Below are 24927 nucleotides of genomic sequence, written 5' to 3' on the forward strand. Positions count from 1 at the left end.
TGTTTTTATCTTATTTTTCCTTTCCTTCCCCTATGTTCATCTGTTGTGTTTTTTAAATTCCATATATGAGTGAAAACCTATTTGTCTTCTTCTAACTGACTTATTTCACTTACACAATACACTCTTGTTCTATCCATATTGTTGCAAATCTTTCCAATTCATTTTTGATGTTAAGGACTGTTAGCATAAGAAAATGAAGTTTCTATGGAGAAATAGAAGACCTTTAAATAGTGGTTAAACCATTGCTAAACTCTTTGTAATATAAAAAAATCTGAAGAGAAATTTTGCATCTGTTCTGTTCTTTCTTTTACACTATTTTTTCTAAATTACATTTTAAAACAATTAATGATGCCCTCAAATTTTAGATTAAGCTGCCTTGCTATTATAGATTATACCACTGATAGATATGAAATTATTTTAGTTACAAGGCTTAACTAAGCGGTGAATATAGTATAATGAGATAATCCAGAGCTTTTAGCACAATGTTTGGCATATAAATAGCATTCAATAAATAGCACCTATCTTTGCTAATATTATATCAGTAGTGATAATAGCAAAAATTACATTTTATATTAGGAATGTGGTCAGAATTGGGCAAATGCCTACTTGCAGGTACATTTTTAGAAAACCCTATGCCTATGGAAAGGTATTGTACCCTGGTAGGCTATTGACACAAAATCAGCCCCTCCAAGAAAAGCTGTTGATTCTCATGATAAAATAACTTCTTTGTTTATTATATTTTTGCAGCATTCCAGAATGCCTTGAAGATTTTCTGTAGGATAAAAAGTGGTCGAGTTGCGACTGATGAACTGGCTGCTGTTTTGGATAGCATGGATATTCCTGTAATTCCTGAAACTTTTCAGGAAGTGATAAAACATGCTAGTATAGACAGTGAGTTATTTGAATTACTATGTAAATATATCTTTCTTGGATATCAGTGTTCTGATTCATCCTTCATCTCTCCTTCTTGATTCTTACCTCTTGCCACCTATCAACATTGCTTACTGGTGTCTGTGGTAAGAGATAGTCTAGAAAAATTAAATGAGAAATTTCTAAAATTATTAGATTTTGGTATGTTTGATAAAAATGTAAGAAAAAAATGTATTTATTTTCTTTTCAAACGTTCCTCTCTTTTCCATTTCTTGTTTGTGGAGAGATGGTTTCTTTAATGTCAAGGGCATTGGCTTCACAAATTAGGAGACCTAAATTTCTTGAATTTTTAACTTTATTAGATAGCTTTGATTACACAATCTTCTCATGCTATTCAGTTACTCTTTGCAAAATGTAGATTTTTAAAAAAACATTATGGAGATATTTAGCAGATGTTTTGTATTATATGTTTATATGTCACCAGGGGGTGTCTGATAATAATGGATTGATAAACGATTGATTCATTGATTATCCATGTATTTAATGAGTCAGATAGTCATTTAATATCTACTGTGCTTGGAACTATGCAAGGTGATACAGAGATGAATAGAACACATTTCTTTTTCCAAAGGAGTTCCCATTCTAGTGTGGAAAGAGTCAAATAAAATGAAAATGATAATGTTGTATAGCAAATACTGTTATAGAATGTAGTTAGGCTGCAAATGTATACTGGAAACACCAGGGAAAGATCATCAGAGGATGTGATGTCTGAGCTAAATCTTGAAGGATCAATAGGGGTTAGTTGGTTGAAGGTGGTAATGAAGGTGGTAATGAAAGACATTTTAGACTGAGGGAACAGTTTGTGTAAATATGGCAGGAACATTATCAGACATGGCATCCTTTTCCATGGGCTTCCACAGGTTTTTGTCATTTGTCAGTGGTGGCTTTTAGGGGGTCTTTGGTGGCTGGGATGTACTGTGAAGATAGAACCAGGCTGCATGAATTTTAGTAGGTAGTCATTTATGGTGAGTTCTGGGTTGATAGACATAAGTGGAGGGATGTTCTGGAGCATAAAGATGCCCATAAAATAGGGATTTTAAAGCTTAATCTCAAGTCATATTATTAAATAGCCTTTAGGGCATGCTCTACCAGAAGCAACAGAAATTACATATGAAACCACTGTGGCTTTTTTTTTTTTTTTTTTTTTTTGGCTTATGGAATTCTGGTCTGGATTTCCAGGCTTTGTACTTGGGGAGCTAAACTGAAAAATTATGCTGATATCATAGATTGTTGTAGGAATTAAATAGAACCTATTGGCACTAGAATAGTCTCAAGAAATAGGAAGCAGAAACCTGGGAATTATCCTTGGCAACTCTGTTTTCTCTGTTCTCCTCATGCAACCGTTGTGAATTACTATTATTTTAAACTTCTAGATATCTCTTAAATCTCTCTATTTTCCACCATTACCTTAGTCCGAGTTACCATAATTTTTCCTTAGGACCATCACTGTTCATCCTAACAAGTCCACCCACATCCAGTCTTTTTTTTTTTTTAATGTTTATTTATTTTTGAGAGGGACAGAGACAGAATGCGAGTGGGTTAGGGGCAGAGAGAGAGGGAGAATCCGAAGCAGGCTCCAGGCTCTGAGCTGTCAGCACAGAGCCCAACGGGGGGCTCGAACTCACGAGCTGTGAGATCATGACCTGAGCCGAAGTCAGACGCTCAACCGACTGAGCCACCCAGGTGCCCCCACCCACACCCAGTCTTATCCCCCTTAACACTATGGACAGAATGATCTTTTCAAAACACACATCTGTGGGGTGCCTGGGTGGCTCAGTCAGTTAAGTGTCCGACTTTGGCTCAAGTTATGATCTCAGGCTTGTGGTTTCAAGCCCCATGTTGGGCTCTGTGTTGACAGTTCGGAGCCTGGAGCCTGCTTCGGATTCTGTCTCCCTCTCTCTCTCTGCCCCTCCTCCCCTCTCAAAAATAAATAAACATAATAAAAAAAATAAAAAAACCCCACACATCTGATCATGTTACCTCCTTGCATAAACTCTAATAATACTTCTTGGGATGAAGAGCCCTTTAAGGTCACGTACAAGGACTTGCAATGTCTGGCCTTTACCTTAGATCTCCAGCTTCATCTCAGACCACATTCTGCTTTGCTTACTGTGCCTTCTTAGAGTTTCAGTGATATACCAGGCTTCCTCCTGCCATAGCCTTTACATATAGTCTTTTCTTTTCCTGGAGCATTCTTCCCCTCCTAGTGAATTACTACTTATACTTTGGATCTAAACTCAACTCTATTCTTTAAGGATGCTTCCATGACTTTTCTGACTAGGTCAAGTTCTCATACACTCTCACAGCACTAATCACAGTTGCAACTTTTATTTCTTATATTTTTTAAAAAGTTTTTCAATGTTTATTTTTGAGAGAGAGAAATAGAGTGTGAGTGAGGGAGGGGCAGGGAGAGAGAGGAAGACACAGAATCTGAAGCAGGGTCCAGGCTCTGAGCTGTCAGCACAGAGCCCAATGCGGGGCTCGAACTCACAAACCACGAGATCACGACCTGAGCCAAAATCAGATGCCCAACCGACTGAGCCACCCAGGTACCCCTATTTCTTATTGTTTTGTGAAGATCTGTATCTCAGATAAGACGAAATACCAAGAAAGCAGATATCATGTGTACTTTTGCTCAATATTGTATCCTCAGTACTCCATACAGTGCTTATGGCACATATTAACTGCTCAACAAATATATGTTGAATGAATTAATAAGTCTCACCCTTCACTCCATCTCCTCCAACCAGAGAGAATAAGATTTTTTCATTTTGTCATTTTTAATAACCTGGCTGTGACTTAAGGTAAAATTCCTCATTGGGGAGGTCCTTGTCTTTTGACTAGGAAAATCATTTTAACAGGTATGTTTGATTATGAGAGCTAAAGCCTATTGGGAGATACCTAGTTTGAGCAAAAAGGTAAGGTAAAGTACTCTATATAAGAAAACGACAGGAACTTAGAATACAACAGTGGCTAATCGGCAGCTGGAAGAGGAACACTGAGGGAACCTGAGAGTGGATGGGGTTCTAGCAATCAATAGAGAGTGGCTGTAGAACTCTAGGACAATACTATGTAGTGCTTGCTGTGCTATAAAGAAATCCCTGACTCTCATTAATTTCAAGTTATCTAGTAAGAGTTGGTTATATACAATAGCCTTGTGTTAGTCATATGGTGGGTCTATTTTCTTTTTCAAAGAAAAAGGTCTGTAGGTTCTGTGTTAGGTAGGCTTGGGGTGGAGAGAAGATAGCACCTATAGGATGTGATAATGTGAGAGAGATCAGGAGTCCACGGGAATAGAAAACAAAACGAAAATCAACTGCCAGCGTATAAAGCACTCAGGAATCTTCAAATTTTGGAGGGAGTATTGATTGCTGTTCATATAATGTATGGTGTGGGGTCGGGGCTATTTTACTTAAACATTAAAGGAAAGGACACCCTCAGAATGCCAAAAGTTTTGGGTTACCCCGGTAGTGGATATGGATTCTTCTGTGACAGAATTTTGAAGTAAGGAGTGATATAAGTCAGTTATCCCACTAGTGGAAGCCGTAGCACCCTGGTATAGGTACTGTTTTAACATCTTGTTTTTGTATTTGGTTTGGTTTTTTGGAGCAATACTGATACCATGGAGAATATCTTCATGAGTATGCATGATGAAGAGGAATGCCGCTGGAATTTGCAAGGAAGTCCAACAAGCATTTGCTTCATTAAGATCTGGCAAGAGGAATATGGAAAATCACTGTGTGACAGTTCTGGTAGTTTGGTTTCTGAGATAGGATATTGGTGCAGTAGTTTTTTCTCTCGTGGTATTTACCGATCTAGTAATTGAACTGGGTGAAAAGTAGTAACTAGCACGATTTTTGATGAGAAGGTCTTTGATATTGTGGAGCTATTGTGGAGATTATGGAAATGTGTTAATAGTCATTTTACACCTTCAAAGTAATGTTGCCCTGAATATGACTTTGATGATGAGGATAATTTTTTTTCACATTAGATAGTTACATTTTCCAGGTTGAATGGAAAGGAAAGTTCCAATATGAGCTTCCTCCAGAAGGACAAATGTAAGAGTGGGAAGCTGTTTTGAACTTCTCTTATGAAGTAAATGCTACCTGTAACTATACTGATTGTCTCAGTCTCAACCAGGAATTATTCATTGAGGTTTTGATAAGCTAGGTAGGGGTCAAAATAGTAATTTCAGATTCTGTAATGCTTATTTGGCCACCAGAGACTATATAGATGGATAGTATTTGTCTTAGAGGTGTGTGAGAAATGTTTGTCATTGCATAGAAGAAGGAATAAATTTGAGCGAGAGCTAGTAAATCTGTAAATGGTTGGCTACTGCATGCTCACTGCAATGTTGGACCTCTTTCCAGAAAGGGGAGTTCTTTAAGTAGAGACCAGATATAAACAATACAGCCTTCTCCATTGGATTAATTTATGGATGATCCAACAGAATACTTTTCACTGATCAAATTCAGGAGTTTGAGGGCTGAAGCCTTGAATGATTTTAGGACTTATGCTTTGATCTAAGAACTTGGGATATGGACTCTACAGAAGTTCCAGAAGTTCACTGGGGTGTTAGAACCACAACCAAGAACAGAATGAGAATAAGTACCAAGAAAATAAAAAAACAGAATGTAAGAGTGGCGCCTGGGTGGCTCAGTCAGTTAAGCGTCCAACTTCGGCTCAGGTCATGATCTCGTGGCTCATGAGTTCAAGCCCCATGTCAGGTTCTGTGCTGACAGCTCAGAGCCTGGAACCTGCTTCAGATTCTGTGTCTCCCTCTCTCTCTGCCCCAACCCACTTGCATTCTGTCTCTGTCTCTCTCAAAAATAAAGAAACATTAAAAATTAAAACAAAACAAAACAAAACAAAACAAAACAAAACAAAAACCCAGAATGTAAGAAGCAGTTCTAATCAGAAGACAACTTAACATCAATTGGGCTAGCACTTCTTTGGTTGGTCAAATACTTACTTGCTTTGCAGTGATTTAAAGTCCTGGACCTGACATAGCTTACCAATTTTTAAAGAAGCAGAATGAAGCAATCTTACCCAACACCGAAACCATAGTGTATATAATAATTCTTGGACTCAAAAGGCACTTTAAAAACTGGCATCTTCTTTTCAGGGTCTTTGCTTATGCTTATAACTGAATAGTTGATTTTTTAGGCATAGGCTGAAGAACGAACCTAGTATTTTTTTTTTAAATTTTTTTTTTCAACGTTTTATTTATTTTTGGGACAGAGAGAGACAGAGCATGAACGGGCGAGGGGCAGAGAGAGAGGGAGACACAGAATCGGAAACAGGCTCCAGGCTCTGAGCCATCAGCCCAGAGCCCGACGCGGGGCTCGAACTCACGGACCGCGAGATCGCGACCTGGTTGAAGTCGGACGCTTAACCGACTGCGCCACCCAGGCGCCCCCCTAGTATTTTTATAAGTAGGTAAGTCAACACCTGGTCTTTCTCACTCACCTTGGATGTCAAGCGAAGCCAGACATTTGGAGGCAAGAACTATTGGGTGTCCAATTGGAACAACATTATTTGAGGTCACTGTCTCTGACCCCATTCTCTGTCATACACTGTCCAAGAAGGAAAATGGTTTGAGACAGAGGCAAGGGCAGGAATGGTAGGAAGTTATAATTATGGGAGTGCTGTACATGTGTAAGACGCCAAGTAAATGGTTTACTGCTATCCACAATGTAGACATTGCATGATTCTTTACAGCCTTTAGTATATTTATTCATTCAAAAATATTTTTTTAATTTAATTTTTTATTTTTTTAAATTTACGTCCAAATTAGTTAGTATGTAGCGCAAGGATGACTTCCGGAGTAGATTCCTTAGTGCCCCTTACCCATTTAGCCCACCCTCTCTCCCACAACCCCTCCAGTAACCCTCAATTTGTTCTCCATGTTTACAAGTCTCTTATGTTTTGTCCCCCTCCCTGTTTTATCAAAAATAATTTTTAAAAAATAATTTTTTTAAAGTCTGTTTATTTATTTTGAGAGAGAGACAGTGCAAGTGGGAGAGGGGCAGAGAGAGAAGGAAAGAGAGAATCCCAAGCAGGCTCTGCACTGTCAGCGCAGAGCCCAACGTGGGGCTCGAACCCATGAACTCTGAGATCATGACCTGAGCCCCAATCAAGAGTCAAACACTCAACTGACTGAGCCACTCAGGTGCCCCTCAAAAAAATTAGTTTTTAAGTGCTAGGAAGTATATAATTTGCTAGGCATTGGGGAAACAAATGACATCCTGTACTCTTGAAGAGCTCACAATCCAGTGAGAAAGACAAAAGAGCTAAAACTTGAAATTCTACCTATAGTAAATTCTCAAAACACTATTTATTAAATGAATGAAATATTAACCTGATTACCTAGCTGTGGAGCTTAAAATGTGACTAATTTCTTTTGATGGGAAACTCTTTTATTAAGGGAAAAAGACAATAATGGTCTTTTATGTTTCAGTGTGTACTGAGCTATTAACAATTCTAGATATTATTCACAACCTCTGTTCCTACTTTCACACATCTCTGTGTTGTTTTTGTATTAGAATGGGATGGAAACTAGATTTGTGTTCAAAAAAGAAATAACAGTACTTGAACTTACTCTTTCTATTACAGGTAACCACATGGTGGATATTAGAGATATTCTATTTATTTTGGATGAACTACAGCACCAGTATGAAGATTTTTGTAAGTGAGCTCTCGTTGCTACAGCAAGTATTATTTATAAATAAGTTGCCTTTAAATTAAATCCTAATTTGTAGGTTTTATCATATGGACTCTGAAAGCCTTCTCTGACCCCATGACTCTAACTCTTTAAAATTTTTTTTTTAATGTTTTATTTATTTTTTGAGAGCAAGAGAGACAGAGCGTGAGCGGGGGAGGGGCAGAAAGAGAGGGGGAGACACAGAATCCAAAACAGGCTCCAGGCTCTGAGCTGCCAGCACAGAGCCCGACGCGGGGCTCGAACTCACACACTGCGAGATCACGACCTGAGCTGAAGTTGGACGCTTAACCGACTGACCCACCCGTGTGCACCCCCCCCCATAGATAACTCTAAACTCTAACTCTTTAGATAAAAGTTTAAATCCTAAACATACCTAATCAGTATTGATTATGTAACTACCATAATTTTCTTTTATCTTTCCCTTAATATTTTGCAACATGAAGTCAACTTTAAAACAAAATAATAACACTAAGAAAAAAAAACGTAATTTGCAACTTGTGGGTCATTCTGACATCCTGACATTGACAGTTAAAAATTTTTAATATAGGGGTGCCTGAGTGGCTCAGTCAGTTAAATGTCCAAATTCGGCTCAGGTCATGATCTCATGGTCCGTGAGCTCAAGCCCCTCATCAGGCTCTGTGCTGACTGCTCAGAGCCTGGAGGCTGAGGCAGATTCTGTGTCTCCCTTTCTCTCTCTGACCCTCCCCTGCTTGTGCTTTGTCTGTCTCAAAAATAAATAAACATTAAAACATTTTTTAAAAATTGTTTTTAGTATATTATTCAGTATCATTCATGATTAGTTTTGTTTTTCTTCATTAAGTACGTTTTTAAAAATCTCTTCCTGTTGCACATGGTGTCACTCCCTTTTCTTTCTCTGTCCGGACATCCTTTGGTCAAGATTATCTATGTGTATAATTTTAAGCTCAATTTGGCTCAGTTGGTTGAGCGTCTGACTTCAGCTCAGGTCGTGATCTCACGGTTCGTGAGATCCTCAGCTGCTTCGGATTCTGTGTCTCCCTCTCTCTCTCTTCCTCCCCTGCTCACAGTCTGTCTCTGCCTCTCTCAAAAATAAATAAAGATTTCAAAAGATTAAAAAAAAAGAATTATATAGTTCTAATAAACTTGCTACAAATAGAGCAGCCTCTTGCCTGATCCTTTCCTCAGTTTCTCCAGAGGCAAACATTTTAGCTGATTACCTGATATTTGTTTTCATGACTGTAAATAACATGTTTGTATTGCTTCTTGTTGATTTTTTTAAATTTTGGGTAGACCTAGTAAACTCCCTAATATGAAAAATAAGGATTTAGCTCTGTTTCATTTTCCCTGTCCCCACCACATCCACTTCCCATACCTATCCATCCTCCTAATATAGTCATAGGGTAATTGAGTAAGTTTTAATTCTGTATTTATGTGAATATATTTATGTACACACTATTCACTGCTGAGCCACATGTAAGTATCTTGTGGCTACTTTCTCTTTCTGTACAATTTTTCCCTCTTTGAGTTGTCTTACTTACTTATTTGCTTGGTTTAAAAAAAAAGTATATATATTACTGATTGAAGCTTAAACTCTGCCAACTGTCTAAATATCCTCTTCGTAAGTTTGTCTGCACAAGGTATTCTAGTAGTTTTGTCTTCTTGAAGAAATCTTCTTTAGAGTATTTTGATGTTCTTCAGTATGAATTTGTTGCCCTCTACATTTTGTGTGCAACTGTCATCTTGAGATCTTTCTTCATTAACATGCTGGAGACTTTTCACTTCTCTCCTCCTATGACAGATTCTGTCTTCGTATTTTATGGATGGTTTGGGTACAGAATTCTAGATTGTAAATAATTTTCTATGTTTTCTAGTTTTCAGTATTGCCATTGAAGTGCAAAATTTTCTGACTCTTGACTTTGACACTGATTTTTTTTTTTTTTCAAGCGTATAGGATATTTTCTAGTCTTCTGAAAGTCTCCTGGAAAGAAGTTTCTTTGTAACGATTGTGCTGAATACAGCGTCCTTTGATTCTGGAAAATTAAAATAATTTGTTGATGATTTCCTTTCCTCTATTTTTTCTGTCTCTGTGGAAATCTTGATATTTGGATATGTGACATAATGGGATGATTCCTTTTTTTTTTTTTTAACCTTTTTCTCTTATCTCTTTGTTATGCTTTATTTATTTATTATTTATTTATTTATATTTATTACACGAGTGGGAGTGGAAGAGGGGCAAAGGGAGAGGGAGAGGGAGTCTTAAGCAGGCTCCACACCCAGCGCAGAACCCAACATAGGGCTCAGTCTCACGACTGTGAGATCATGACCTGGGCTGAAATCAAGAGTCGGATGCTTAACTGACTGAGCCACCCAGGTGGCTTCTGAGAGAGTTCCTTAAATTTATCTTCCAATGCTTCTATTTCGTTTTTCATTTGTACTTTTAAATTTCCAATAATTTCTTTCCCCTCTGTTATTGTATTATAATAGCCTCCTCTTATTTCATGGGCATTTCTATTGTTCCACAAACAATATCTTCTGTTGCAACTACGAACTTCTGTTGCAGTGCTTTCGAGATTTCCTTTTTCATTCATATTCTGTCTCCTCCAAGGTATTTTTTTCTGTTTGTTTTTCATTGTAGAACTGTTCCTCAAATGTCTGGTGATCTTTGGTTGTCTACTCATATTTGAGAATGGTGAACTCAAAAGCTATTTGGAAGCTCTGAGACTGAGGGCAAAACTAGCTGATTATGAGCTGTAGGATAGTGATTCTTAACCAGAGATGATTTGGAGATTTCCCCCACCCCCCACCCTGAACTTCCCCTTCCCCCAGGAACATTTGGAAACATTTGGAGACATTTTTGGTCATCACAATCTGTGTTACTGGCATCAAGTGATGAGAGGCCAGGGATGCTTCTGAGTATCCTACAATACACAGGACAGCTCTCTCAATAAAGAAGTATCTGTCTCTGGGGCGCCTGGGTGGCGCAGTCGGTTAAGCGTCCGACTTCAGCCAGGTCACGATCTTGCCGTCCGTGAGTTCGAGCCCCGCGTCGGGCTCTGGGCTGATGGCTCAGAGCCTGGAGCCTGTTTCCGATTCTGTGTCTCCCTCTCTCTCTGCCCCTCGCCCGTTCATGCTCTGTCTCTCTCTGTCCCAAAAATAAATAAACGTTGAAAAAAAATTAAAAAAAAAAAAGAAAAAAAAAGAAGTATCTGTCTCAAAATGCCAGTACTGCTGAGATTGAGAAACCCTGCTATCATCGGCTGGTCTGGCTGGGCTATTTGCCTGGAAACCCCTTAATATGACTGTCTTTAGGGTATATTTCCTTTTGAGATGGTCAGAGTGTTCAAAGAAACTTTGAATATCCTTCCCGGAGGTATAGCCTTGCTTCATAGAATTCCAGGTGTTAAATAAGACGAAAGACTGAAGTTCCCATTATTCAGTGTAAGCCTCCCTCCGAGTTTTGCAGGTAACACTCCTACCCTCTATTGTGTTTAGTATTCCATAATCCAGAGACCTTGTGTTTAACCCTTTCTGATGAATTGTCACTTTCCTGCTGGAGTAGGAGAAGATCAATAACTGGCTGTGCCCAGTGGATAAAAGTGAATATCTGGCCGTGTGAAGAGACCCTAGGTATCAAATTACTACTTAAAGGGATTTTAACCAGTTCTTTCTTTTTAGCTTCACTCTTACCCTCACTTTTAGACGTACCTAAATGCTACTAATTTATGAACTTTTGGAGTTTTTGTGTTATGAATTGGGTTCCTTCTTGGCTTTCCCCATTCTGCCTTATGGTTCAGCCTTTTCAGGTCTACTAAGTTCATCCGCTTTCCAGATTCCAAAATTTAATTGTAGTAGTTTCTTTTCCTCTTCTTTTTGTTATTATGGATTTGTGATGGTTTAAAAATTCCTTTAGTTTATTTTTGAGAGAGAGAGAGAGAGAGAGAGAGAGAGAGCGAGCCGGGGAGGGCAGAGAGAGGGGAAGACACAGAATCCAAAGCAGGCTCCAGGCTTCAAGCTGTTAGTACAGAGCCTGATGTGGGGCTCCAACTCACAAACCGCGAGATCATGGCCTGAGCTGAAGTTGGACACCTAACTGACTGGACCACCGAGGCATCCCCAAAATTCCTTAGTTTAAATGGAGTGTTTTGGGGCGCCTGGGTGGCGCAGTCGGTTAAGCGTCCGACTTCAGCCAGGTCACGATCTCGCGGTCTGTGAGTTCGAGCCCCGCGTCAGGCTCTGGGCTGATGGCTCAGAGCCTGGAGCCTGTTTCCGATTCTGTGTCTCCCTCTCTCTCTGCCCCTCCCCCATTCATGCTCTGTCTCTCTCTGTCCCAAAAATAAATAAACGTTGAAAAAAAAAAAATTTAAATGGAGTGTTTGAAGGCTGTTCAATTTGCTATTTTTACCTGAACGTTTCAAAGTTTATTTTGAGGGGCACCTGGGTGGCTCAGTCGGCTAAGCGTCCGACTTCGGCTCAGGTCATCATCTCACGGTCTGTGAGTTCGAGCCCCGCATCGGGCTCTGTGCTGACCTCTCGGAGCCTGGAGCCTGTTTCGGATTCTGTGTCTCCCTCTCTCTCTGACCCTCCCCTGTTCATGCTCTGTCTCTCTCTGTCTCAAAAATAAATAAACGTTAAAAAAAATTAAAAAAAAAAAAAAAACAAAGTTTATTTTGAATTCTAATTTTGTCTTTGATGTAGAAGTTTTTTCATTAATTTTTCTTTTCTGACATAGATATTCCTAATAATCACATACCCACTCCCATGCATAATAATTCATGTTATTCATTCTTCTGTATCTTTGCTGATTTTTTTAAAATTTTTTTTTTTTTTAACGTTTATTTATTTTTTGGGACAGAGAGAGACAGAGCATGAACGGGGGAGGGGCAGAGAGTGAGGGAGACACAGAATCAGAAACAGGCTCCAGGCTCCGAGCCATCAGCCCAGAGCCCGACGCGGGGCTCGAACTCACGGACCGCGAGATCGTGACCTGGCTGAAGTCGGACGCTTAACCGACTGCGCCACCCAGGCGCCCCTCTTTGCTGATTTTTTTTACTAGTTCTGTTATAGAGAAAGGAACATTGTCTCCAAATATAATTGTAGATTTGTCTATTTCTCCGTTCAGTTTTGTCAGGTTTTGGTTCATGCATTTTGAAGCTCTGTTGCTAGGTGAATTCACATTTAGAATAGTTCTATCTTCTTGGTGAGCTGATTCTTTTATCATTATGCAATATGTATGTGATCACTGGTAATTTTCTTTTCTCTCAAGTTTACTTTTTCTGATTCTAATATAACTCCAGTTTTCTTTTGATTAGTGCTTAGATGGTAAGTATTTTCCATCCTTTTACTTTTAACCTTCTTATATCACCAGTCTTGAAGTGTTTTGTAAACCACACAGAGTTGGGTGATGTTTTTTGTATTTATTTGTATAATTCCTATATTTTAATTGGAGTGTTTAAATCATATGTAATGTAATTACTTATACATTCAGACCAGGTATACCATATTATTATTTGTTTTCTATTTTTTCCTCTGTTTTTCAACCATTTTATCCCTTCTTTTTTGGGGAGCATTTTTTTAGTATGTGAATTTATTCCATATGTATTTTCACTATATCTCTGTATTTTTCCAGTGGTTGTTTTAAGGATTATAGTATACATACTTAACCTTTTCTAGTATACTAAAATAAATATTTTACCACTTCAAGTGGAATATAGAAGTTTTACCATTATATAGACCTTTTTACCCTCCCTCCGTTAAGCTGTAATTTTATTATGTATTACCACTATACACACTGAAAGCTTCGGACAATGTTTTATAAGTTTTGCCTTCAATGATCAAACATATTTTAAACTTCTAAGAGGAGAATAATAGTCTATCATAAAATCAAGTATTATAACATTTGAAATACTTTAAAATGTGTTATTCAAATGTAAGGTACTATTCTGAGCCGTCAGATGAATTTTATAAAGGAAGCCCCAGTGGGACATTGTATTAATATCTTTCTGAAGAGGTTATTTTATATATAAACTATTTTTTCCCACAAGTACTGAGAATCTTTAGGAGAGTAAATATTTGTATTCTGATGTTAAATTAAAAACAATTTTTTTAATGTTTATTTTTGAGAGAGAGGGAGACAGAACGTGAGTGGGGGAGGGGCAGAGAGTGAGGGAGACAGATTCTGAAGCAGGCTCCAGGCTCTGAGATGTCAGCACAGAGCCCAATGTGGGGCTCAAACCCATGAGCAGTGAGATCATGACCCGAGCCGAAGTGGGATGCCCAACGAACTGAGCCACCCAGGTGCCCCTGTATTCTGATTTTATAAGTAAAAATTTCCCCACTCCAACTTCCTTATACTTCAGTATGCTCATAACTAAGGGATTTGTAGCTGTATTGGCATATTTAGCCTATAATCTTTCAAAATTGGCAGAGTGGGGAATGAGAACTACAAACTTCAGTAGGCTATCACTTTTGATTTGGTGTAACTTCAAATAGCTTTGGATAAAAGAATTTAAATATATTAAACCAGAAGATTATATTTAAAAATTTTTTTTCAACGTTTATTTATTTTGGGGGGGACAGAGAGAGACAGAGCATGAATGGGGGAGGGGCAGAGAGAGAGGGAGACACAGAATCGGAAACAGGCTCCAGGCTCCGAGCCATCAGCCCAGAGCCTGACGCGGAGCTCGAACTCCCGGACCGCGAGATCGTGACCTGGCTGAAGTCGGACGCTTAACCGACTGCGCCACCCAGGCGCCCCCAGAAGATTATATTTAACCTAGTTAATATTTCAGTCTTAGTTATCAGCTCTGTTAGTTTTTCAACATATTAACCTTATTTAACTTTTTAAACTGTGTTTATTTAAGCAATTGATAATTTCTTGAATAGTTTTCATGAGGACTTAGTTGTTACTTTTTAAAAACTATTACAAATGGTACAGGTAAATAGAATAATTAAATATGTTTCTCTTGCTTAGCAGTTATGGAATCATCAGCCTTGGATGAGTCTACTTCAAACAGAAAGTTATCAAATATATCAGAATGTTATCCACAGTATAGGATGAAAAGCAGTTTCTCTTCCAGACTACGTGAACCATCATTATTCCCAAAGTTAAATAGAAAACACCTCCAATATCATAAAGTTATGGAGGATAATGATTACCTTGAATTTAAAAGATCAAAAAATCCTTTGCAAAGAAAAAAAATCCTAAATGGGGTTGATAGCAGTGATATAGGATTCTGGGAACCATATTCAAAGGATGGCATAAACTTTAAGAAAAGTTCAGAGAAGATTGAAATTCATGACTCAAAGTCTACGTCACATAGCTTGAAGAGCATCACAAGCCTCAAAAAGTCTCTGGATAAAAGTGATCATTTTAGTACCCCCAAACTTCAGAAGCCAGCTGTGAGAAGGCATTCCAGCCTCCTAAAACAGGTTTCGTCGAAAGAAAAGATTGCAGTGAATGCTCTGGGTCAGTATCATATATGTAAGTCAAAATATAGGTCCTGGAGTTCTTGAGTCATCACAGAAACAAGCTGAATTAACCATTGATTAGACCGTTGTTTGCATTTCATTTGTCAATACTAATGAGTAATCACCACTTCTGGTATATAGACCAGTGTATGTAACACTGTGGTTTTAAGTTGTGCCTTTTCAGATGGTTGTGTTCCCTTTTTCAGATGCCTAACTTTGACCAAGAAGTTTATTCAGAGATTAATCCAACTCACTCAAGTTCCCTAGAAATAGAGGGCCTGTTTTCTTTTGGAAATGCTTGTTTTATAATTTTTAAGCTAAATATGTAAGGAGTCTATGTGAAATTTTTGTTCAGGTTCCATCATTTAAATATATGATATCCATATCCAATATGATATGATAATGCTTCAGATATCATCTCTTTTGGACATGGGAATATGAGGAAAGATAAAATAACTACTATTTTACAGTTTGGTTCCCCAGGGCGTTATGGTCTTTCTCCAAGATGAGCAAGGTTTTCCAACCAATGTATAGTTTCCTCCTTCCGTGGTACCTCTATCACAGAAGTCCTGTGTGTGGAACTTAATTAAATACTCCTTCCTATAGTCCTTGGCTGAAGTTACTTAAGTTGTTTATTTTCTTGAAAGAGACTTATCTTTTTATTGCATTTAATATTGAAGGCAATTGTTAAAATGAGTGCTTAGTGAAATACTAGTGGTTCTTACACAGTAATACATATTTTAAACAACTCAGTTGAACAGAAAATGTGCTCTTTTAAGGAGGCACAACAATGTTCTTTCTGATTCCTTTACCGATACGCTACTATTACTCTGTGCCTCATTCCTAATTCTGAGTTCTTTATATTCCAGTAAGATGAAAACCCTTGTTAAAGGAACAGTGGAGTAGTAGGCATTTAGCCCTTGGGTAGAAGAAGCCTGTGGAAGAAAGCGCTTATCTATCTTGCTGGTGTCGCCAACCTTTGCCATACTTAATATTCTTTGTAAAGAGAAGTGTGAAATCGTTTATCTGGTATAACTTCTCAAGATAAATTGATGGTAATTGAACATTTCTGAAATGTGACTGTCATTGGATATACATTTTAAAAACATTTTTAACTTTTCATTGTTATGATAATTTTTAAATCATAAGAATTACACAAAGGGAAAGACGTTTCTATATACTCTTCATCTCGTTTTCCCAGGTGTTAAGATCTTGTATAATCACAGTACAGTGAACTAAATCAGGAAATTGACACTGATACAATATTATTTATATTCTGAAGATCTTATTCAAGTTTTTTCAATTGGTCCATAAATGTATTTTTCCTGGTTCAAGGTCTCATCTAGGATCACACATTACATTCAGTTGTCACGTGTCCCTTAGTCTCCTCTGACCTAGGATAATTTCATGACCATGACACTTTCGAAGAGTATTGACTAGTTAATTTGTAAAATGTCCCTCATTTTGGGTTTTCCTTATATTTCTTCGTAAGTTCAGGCTATGCATTTTTGGTGGGAATTACAGAGAAGTGATACTATGCCTATCTCAGTGCATGATATGAGGGGACTCACGATGGCCATGTGTATCTCCTGCGAAGATTGTATGATTTTGAAGATTGTGAACTGAAAACATGGTAGCCTAAAATGATGGGAAGGGGAAGAACTCTCATTGTTTGCTTGGAATCCTGGAATTTAAACTAAACACTTTGTTGTTGTGATCTCTTGAACTCGTTCATTATATTTTAATCAGAACCAAGCAGCATTGGCTGGGTCACTGGAACAGGCTGTTCCTCCAAACAAGTAGTTTATAAACATTTATAGAACTTCAAGATTGTTTTCTGTTTGAGCTATATGGGAAATATTTAGGTATAATGTAAGACACAACAGAAATACGAAGAAAAAAGCAGTCATATGAGGTAATAATAATTAGATAAAACTTGTTTTCTAATTGCTAAAGACTTTGGGTGCTAATTATTGCTTAAGACACATAAATTCTGTGGCTGAATAGTTTTCTACATTTTGTATATTTAGAAAACATCTGTGAAGCTATCAATAAACTCCAAGAAAATTGCATTGCTACAGAAGAACTTCAGTCAGGGGCGCCTGGGTGGCGCAGTCGGTTGAGCGTCCGACTTCAGCCAGGTCACGATCTCGCGGTCCGTGAGTTCGAGCCCCGCGTCGGGCTCTGGGCTGATGGCTCAGAGCCTGGAGCCTGTTTCCGATTCTGTGTCTCCCTCTCTCTCTGCCCCTCCCCCGTTCATGCTCTGTCTCTCTCTGTCCCAAAAATAAATAAACGTTGAAAAAAAAAAAATTTTAAAAAAGAAGAACTTCAGTCCATTTTGCCTTCAATAGGAGTTACTTTATCAGACAAAGAGTTCAAGGAGATTGTGGCAAAGACTGCTCAAAATGGTGAGACTGATAATACCAAACTTTTTGAAAAAATTAGATACTTTTATGGGATAGTATTAAATGATGGAGTAAGTTCTCAACTAGGAATGGAACAGAATGGGCCATGCTAAAGAAGATTCTACAAGAACAGATATAAAAATGGAAAGTGGAAAAAAAATTCCTGGAAAATCTGCCCTAATGGATTGGTTTGGAGGGACTAGTCCTTTTATAGCTCAGAATTGTTATGTAACACTCTATCACTATCCCTAGCTATGCCTTCCCGTATGGGACAGGTACTGGAAAGGCTGACCCAGTTGTGGGGAGGTTCAGGCAATAAGAGCACAAAATCCAAGGGGTACAAAAATCTCTGAGCAAATAGCCTAAGCATCCAAGAAGAAATAACTGGAGATTCCAAAATGGTAAGGAAGTGCTACAACTAGGAATTTAGGGCTAATGATACTTAACCAATCAAGGCAGATGATTAGCATCTAGATGTTAAATAGCATATCCCAGTCACCAGCCTAAGTTCAAGGCAGATTTTAAGTTTCCAGGAAGAGCTTTTGTATTGGAGAAGTTGTTTTATCATTAAGTAAGAACCATCCACAACAGAAGTTCAGCTGAGGAGAGGGCAGAGGCAACATTTTGGGGAAAGACTGACTTGGGAATATATTAGAAATGAATTCTTAGAACCTGAGCAAAATTTCTTAGCTAAGGCAAATGGGAAAGAAGATTAAAAAAAAAAAAAAAACTAAGGTGTAGGTAGGTGCTACTAAAATTATTGAGCCCTTTCATGTTGCTTATCAGGATTGGTAGGATCACTGTGGAGGGTGTATATCTAAAAATAGGTAGTTAATTGGATCAGCTGATAGTAATGGGGACACTTGGGTCTGTCAGGATTGGTCAGTATTGTCAAGGTGTCTTAATGGATAGCATTTTGACTGGGTTTTCATGATGGTATGAAATAGACTCCTTAAGTTTCTCATGGTCCATCTATATGGTCACCTTTCCTTTTTCCTATATCTATCAAGAATTGAGGACCTAGCTCAGTCCATTGCACTTTATAATAGGTGTTTAAAAATTATTGAGTAATTATCAAAATGAAACGAACTGACCTAATTCAGAGACAGGATATGAAAGGAGAAATAGAATTACGATGAAGTGAAGAAGTAGTTTTTTTTCATAGTTGTATGAAACTATGAATTTACCTTTTATGCAAAAATATAAAGAATGCATGATCTAAAGTCTTTATTTTACAGGAAATGGAATGGTGAAGTTAGATGACTTTATGAGCGCTCTCTCCAAGGAGCAAAGTCTCCCTGAATGTGATGGTAGGTAGGAAATTTATTTTAAAATGATTTGGAGGAAAGAAGTGGTTAGGTTGAAAAGAGGTTCAACTGAACCGAGTTTGCTTTTTGGGTAGGTACTTAATAGTTCTGAAATTCTCAGGCAAGCCATGAAAACTTGATGTATTAGGGTAGTGATAGCTAACTTGCTTCCCTCACAGAATTGTTAGATGGATTTTAAAAACTGTAAAGTACTACACAAATGTAGAGTAAGGTAATGAGGAATTCCAATAGGGGATTAGCCCCATTTTTAGCAATGGATGGGTGATTTGATTTTTAATTTTTTTATAAGGAACTTGTTTGAATGAAATACTGGTTGTGTTTCCCTTGTTTTAGAACATTTCTAAAAAAAATTGTATTAAGCTATAATTTACATACATAAAACTCACGCACTAATTTTCATGAAATGTATAGAGTCATACAATCAACACCACAATCAGTTTGTTAAAAATTTTTGCTTGCAATGATTTTGGGTTTTTATGCAAATAATTAAATATTTTTCAGCAAGATTAACATGAGAAATGAAAGATACTAAGCCTTGGTGTTTTTATTTCCTTTTGTTTATTCATATGCTGAAAAGGAAAGATAAGCTTTTTGTGTCTTCCCAAAGGATTTCTCAGATAGAGAAAAATTAATCCAAAGGAAGAGATTTTTTCTCTCATACTTACATGAAGTCTCATGTTAAAAACTACATTATTGTGGCGCCTAGGTGGCTCAGTCAGTTAAGTGTCCGACTCTTGGTTTCGGCTCCGGTCATGATCTCACAGTTTGTGAGTTCAAGCCCTGTGTTGGACTTCTTGTGGACAACACAGGGCCTGCTTGGGATTCTCTCTTTCTCTCTCCGCCCCTACCCTGTGTGCTCTCTCTCTCTCAAAATAAATAAACTTAAAAAAAAAAGCTACATTATAATTTGTCATGAATTGCTTAAGTGGTGTTCTTAAAGACACTATTAGCAAATTTCTTGAGTGCTTTACCTTGTAATCATTCATTCACGAACTCAGTCACCGTTTCATTGCTGTTTTGTGAAGTAGTGTCTTGGTTGTAGCCGACTCCTCCCTCCCATTTCCCCCATTATACTGTTTTTAAAATTTATTTTATTTTAACGTTTTATTTATTTAAATAATCTCTACACCCCACATGGGGCTCAGACTCACAACCCCAAGATCAATTGTCTCATGCTCTTTGGACTGAGCCAGCCAGGTGCCCCTAAAATTTATTTTTAATGGTGGTATCTGACACGTAACATAAAATTTGCCATCTTAACCATTTGTAACTGTACAGTTCAAGAACATTAGGGTTAAGTATATTCACACGGCTGTACAACGAATCTCTAGAACTTTTTCACCTTGCAACACTGAAACTCTATACCCAGTGAACAACAACTACCCATCTGTGCCTCTCCAGCTTCTGACGACCATCATTCTACTTCCTGTTTCTGTGAATTTGCCTACTCCAGATACTTGACTGGAATCATATAGTATTTGTCTTTATGAATGAATGGCTTATTTCACTTATCATAATGCCCTCAGGATTCATCCATGTTGTAGCACGTGTCAGATTTTTCTTTCCTTTTCGTGCTAATATCACATTGCATGTATATGCCACATTCTGTTTGTCCATTCACCCGTTAATAGACACCCTCTTGGCAATTGTGAGTAGTGCTGCTGTGAATGTGGGTATGCAAATACCTCTTTGAGCCCCTGCTTTCAATTCTTTGGGATATATAATCAGAAGTGGACACAATCCAGGTCTGTAACATTTCCTTCACTCCTAAAATTCTCTTGTGCCCATTTACCGTTAATCTCTACCTCCATTCCCAGGCGACCACTGATTTGCTTTCTGTTTCCATAAAGTTGCCTTTTTTTTTTTTTTTTTAACATTCAATATAAATGAAATCATAAAACATGTGGTCTTTTGTGCCTGACTTCACTTTTTTGAGGCTAATTCATGTTGTCGTATGTATCAGTGGTTTGTTCCTTTGTATGGTTAAATAAGTCCATATTACATTTTATAGGTATGTTCCCTTTTGTTGATGGTTCACCAGCTTATGACATTTGCTTATTTGCAGTTTGGGACTGGTATGCATAATGTTGAAATTAACATTTGCATTGCAGTCTTTCTGTGGACATGTTTCCATGTCTTTTGGGTAGATTCCTAGGAGAATAATTGCTAGTGTGTATGGTAAATTTATGTTTTACTTTTAAAGAAATTACCAAACTGTTTTCCAAAGTGGCTCTACCATTTTCATTCTCACCAGCAATGTGTAAGGATTCTGGTTTCTTCCTATCCGCCACATGTAGGTATTATCTTTTTGTTTATAATCATTATAATAATTGTGTAGCGGAATTTCATTATGGTTCTAATTTTGCATTTCCCTAATGACTGATAATGTCAAATTTATTTGCACATGCTTCCCAGCTGTTCATATATCTTTGGTGAAATAGATATTCAAATCTTTGGCCCGCATTTAGAATTCCATTTTGATTCATCTATAGTGTTTTGGAGTATATCTCTCTGTATACCTTTTAAAGTTGTTGCTTCAGGTATATATACATAACTTATCACACTCTATTGGTGTCATCATTTTGCCAGTTCAAGTGAAATACAGAAGCCTTATCTCCATATACATCCCTCCCTCCTTCCTTTATGATATAATTATCTTAAATATTTCCTTACATATATTTAAAACCACATCAGGTGGTATTACTTTTACTTCAACCATCAGACTTGATTAAAAAATTCAAGAGAAGGAAAGCCTACTATATTTACCCATATTTTGACTTACCATTTTCTTTTTTCCTTCTTGATATTCCAGAGTTTTTTTTGTTTTATCCTTTGTTTTCTGTTTAAGAACTTCCTTTATCCATTCTTAGGTCTACTGACAACCAATTCTTTTAGTTTCCTCTCATCTGAGAACATCTTGATTTCCTCTTCCTTCCTCAAGAATAGTTTTTCTGAATATGGGATTTTACGTTGATAGTTCTTTACGTTCAGCACTTGAAAAATATTGTGTCACTTATTTCTGGCTTCCATGGTTTCTGCTGGAAATCCTGTCATTCAAATTGGTTTTCTTTCCCTAAAGTGTTTTTCTTAGGCTGCTTTCAAAATGTTCCCTTGTCTTTAGTTTTCAGAAGTTTAATTATGATGGATCTTGACATGGATTTCTTTGGATTTATCCTGTTTGAGGTCCACTTTTGTCTTGGATCTGTAGGTTAATGTCTCTTGATAAAAATTTGGGAAGTGTGCAGGCATTATTTCTTTGAGTGCCTTTTTAAGTCTCTTTCTCTTCTTCTGGGACTCTGATGGACACAAATGTTAGATCATTTTTATATTCCTACAGGTCTCTGGAACTGTTCGTTTTTTCTTCAGTTTATTTTCTCAGTGTTGTTCATCGGATGATTTCAGTTGCTGTCAATTCATTGATTCTTACCTTTCTCTCCTCCTTTCAGCTGTTGAGTCCATCCACTGAACTTTTAATTTCAGTCATCATATTTTTTAGTCATTAAATTTCCATTTGGACTTTCTGTGTTGGTGTTTGTGCAAGAGAAAAAGCAGGCAGCTGTCCCAGTCCTCACATACTGTCCCTATACAGGAGAAGACCCCCACCCATCGGCCCAGCCTGATAGGCCCTAGGCCTCTACCACCTTTTTCCTTCCCCAGGCTCTAGGACTGACGAGATAAGCTGATGGTTCTTTGGGACGCCCTGAAAAAGTTGACGTGCTGGATAAACTCTTTACCTCTCCAGGAGGAAACTAAGAGCTGGGAATTTTAATCTCATCCTGTGCTGAACAGAGGGGAGGATCACTGCCTTCTACCAGCCCAAGCCATCGCTTTATTCTACCCCAAATACTAGACTGTGCTAGACCCATCAGAGCTCCAAGGCTGGCAAAACAGAAGCCAATCTTCTGGGGAGGCATTTTGGAAAAGCTGAATTTCTGGATATGTGGACCAAACTCTTCTTCCCCTTGGGTGAAGCTGGGAGCTAGAGTCTTTTTTTTTTTTTTTTTTTTTTTGGATCCTATGGTGCTGCATTGGAGGCAGCACTTGTGGGAGGGTGTCCCAAATGTCTGTACCAGCTTCAGTACGTCTTGTTTTGCATTCTCCTGGGATACAAGAGCCTGTCAGTTAGTTTCTAATTTATCACAAAAGGAATTTATTTTTTAATTTCTGCTGAATCAGTGTGTTTGTGGGGAGAAGAAGGGTCCAGGGCGTCCTACTTAACCATCTTACTGACATCACTCACAAGCTGTTTACTTTAAAAAAAAAAAAAATTTAATGTTTATTTCTATTTGAGAGAGAGAGACAGAGAACGAGAGTGGGAGAGGGGCAGAGAGAGACGGAGACAGAATCTGAAGGTTTCAGGCTCTGCGCTGTCAGCACAGTGCTCAACACAGAGCTTAAACCCATGAGTCATGAGATCGTGACCTGAGCTGATGTCAGGTGCCCAACCAACTGAGCCACCCAGGTGCCCCATCAGCTATTTACTTTTAAGTGAGAATTTTTTTCTTCTAAAAAGTCCTTTCACAAGATAGTATCATATATCTTGTTCTACATATTTATACATAAAAATTACCTTTTTAAGAATCATTTTAAGAATCATCTAATTCAGACATCATTTTGATCATTTCTTTGTTTAGTAATCCATAATGACGTCCAGTGACTGCCTAAAGTCGATTAACTCCTGATAATGGCTTTAATGCCCTCCACTGCCCAGCTTCCTCGCTTTACCTATCCTGATCTTCTATTAGAGAAAATCTATTTGAGTTTAGTTTGTTCCAAAATTGACACAAAAACACACCCGCATGCATACCTGTCGACCCCCTTAATAATTCTATGTGTTTGTAAGTTATTTTAAGAAAATTTTATTGCGTAGGCACCTGGGTGGCTCAGTTGATTGAGGGTCCACTTTGGCTCAGGTCATGATCTCGCCGTTCCTGAGTTTGAGCCCCATGTCTGGCTCTGTGTTGACAGCCTGGAGCCTGCTTCAGATTCTGTGTCTCCCTCTCTCTCTGCCCCTCCCCGACTCATGCTGTGCCTTTCTCTCTCTCTCAAAAATAAACATTAAAGCTTTCATTGCAGTAAAAATTTGTTTAAATTTAATGGAGGGAATACTGCCCAAATTTGTGAAGCATATATTCCAAAGTATCATAAAAAGACATGTGGGATAGTTATTTCCAAGTGATAATATTTATGTATACAGAAGATAAAAGATTAACCAGGGACTGAGCCATGTATTGCTACAAAACCTTACCCCAATTCATTATTCAGGACTGAAAGTTTTCTACTTATTTCTGTATCTGCTACCGAGAAACAGACTACTAAGAAAGTTTAAATTGTTAGAAAATTAAATGGGGAAATTGTATAATATTTTTGTTCCTATGCACTTAAATTGCAATTAAATTGGCACTTCCTTCGATACAGAGATGATAGCAAAGTAGAATATATTTTTGGCTCTCATTTTGTACTTTGTTGGTTTTCAGTATTAAAGATCTGGTAATTCTTTTCACATATAACATTTCTGAAGTTATTTTCTATGCTTGTTTATTTAGTGTTAGAACTAAAATTCATCTTACTATTGGTGTTTTCTTTTTGACTTATATTTAATACTCATTAGCATACTGCTTTATTTTCAGTGTTGACTGATGTCATTAAAGCCATTGATAAAATTAAAGATGAAAATATTGATTATGAGGATATGAATACTTGTCTTCAGCATTTTGGAGGTTACCTTTCTAAGCCAGAATTTGAGAAGATCGCAGAGTTGACTGAAGCTGACAGTAAGTGAAAACTGGGTTGACACATGTGAAAAGATGGTCACTTTGCGATTTTTTTTCCCTCAGAATAATGACTTTATTTTTTTGATTAGAAAAAAGTCCATTAAAATGAAGTCAATACAGAAAAATGCTCAAAAGTACAACAAAACATACAAAATCCCATGATCCAGAAATATCCAGTATTAACAGTCTTTCCAGACACTTTTTTCCTACAGGCAAAAGTACAAACAAAAAGAAAGTAGAGTTTATGGTTTTGCTTTCTGACAAGGAAGAGGTCAGGACAAAAGTCGTTAAATGGGACAAACGACTCTTTATTATGCCAA

The 24927-nt window shown here is 37.7% G+C and overlaps 1 protein-coding gene across 1 annotated transcript in view; it reads left to right on the plus strand.

The window, feature by feature from the left end:
- Positions 1 to 24927, plus strand: part of LOC147574425 (EF-hand calcium-binding domain-containing protein 13-like) — an 81460-nt gene that overhangs the window by 16756 nt on the left and 39777 nt on the right. The window contains exons 5-11 of the mRNA XM_086685471.1: positions 748 to 891; positions 7546 to 7617; positions 14604 to 15098; positions 17131 to 17198; positions 17433 to 17508; positions 18744 to 18815; positions 24464 to 24607. Coding sequence (XP_086541597.1) covers positions 748 to 891; positions 7546 to 7617; positions 14604 to 15098; positions 17131 to 17198; positions 17433 to 17508; positions 18744 to 18815; positions 24464 to 24607 — 1071 coding nt within the window. The remainder of the gene's footprint in view (positions 1 to 747; positions 892 to 7545; positions 7618 to 14603; positions 15099 to 17130; positions 17199 to 17432; positions 17509 to 18743; positions 18816 to 24463; positions 24608 to 24927) is intronic.

This window comes from Puma concolor, chromosome E1, assembly GCF_028749965.1.
Source record: "Puma concolor isolate L17-30 chromosome E1, mPumCon1.1.hap2, whole genome shotgun sequence".
Taxonomy (NCBI): domain Eukaryota; kingdom Metazoa; phylum Chordata; class Mammalia; order Carnivora; family Felidae; genus Puma; species Puma concolor.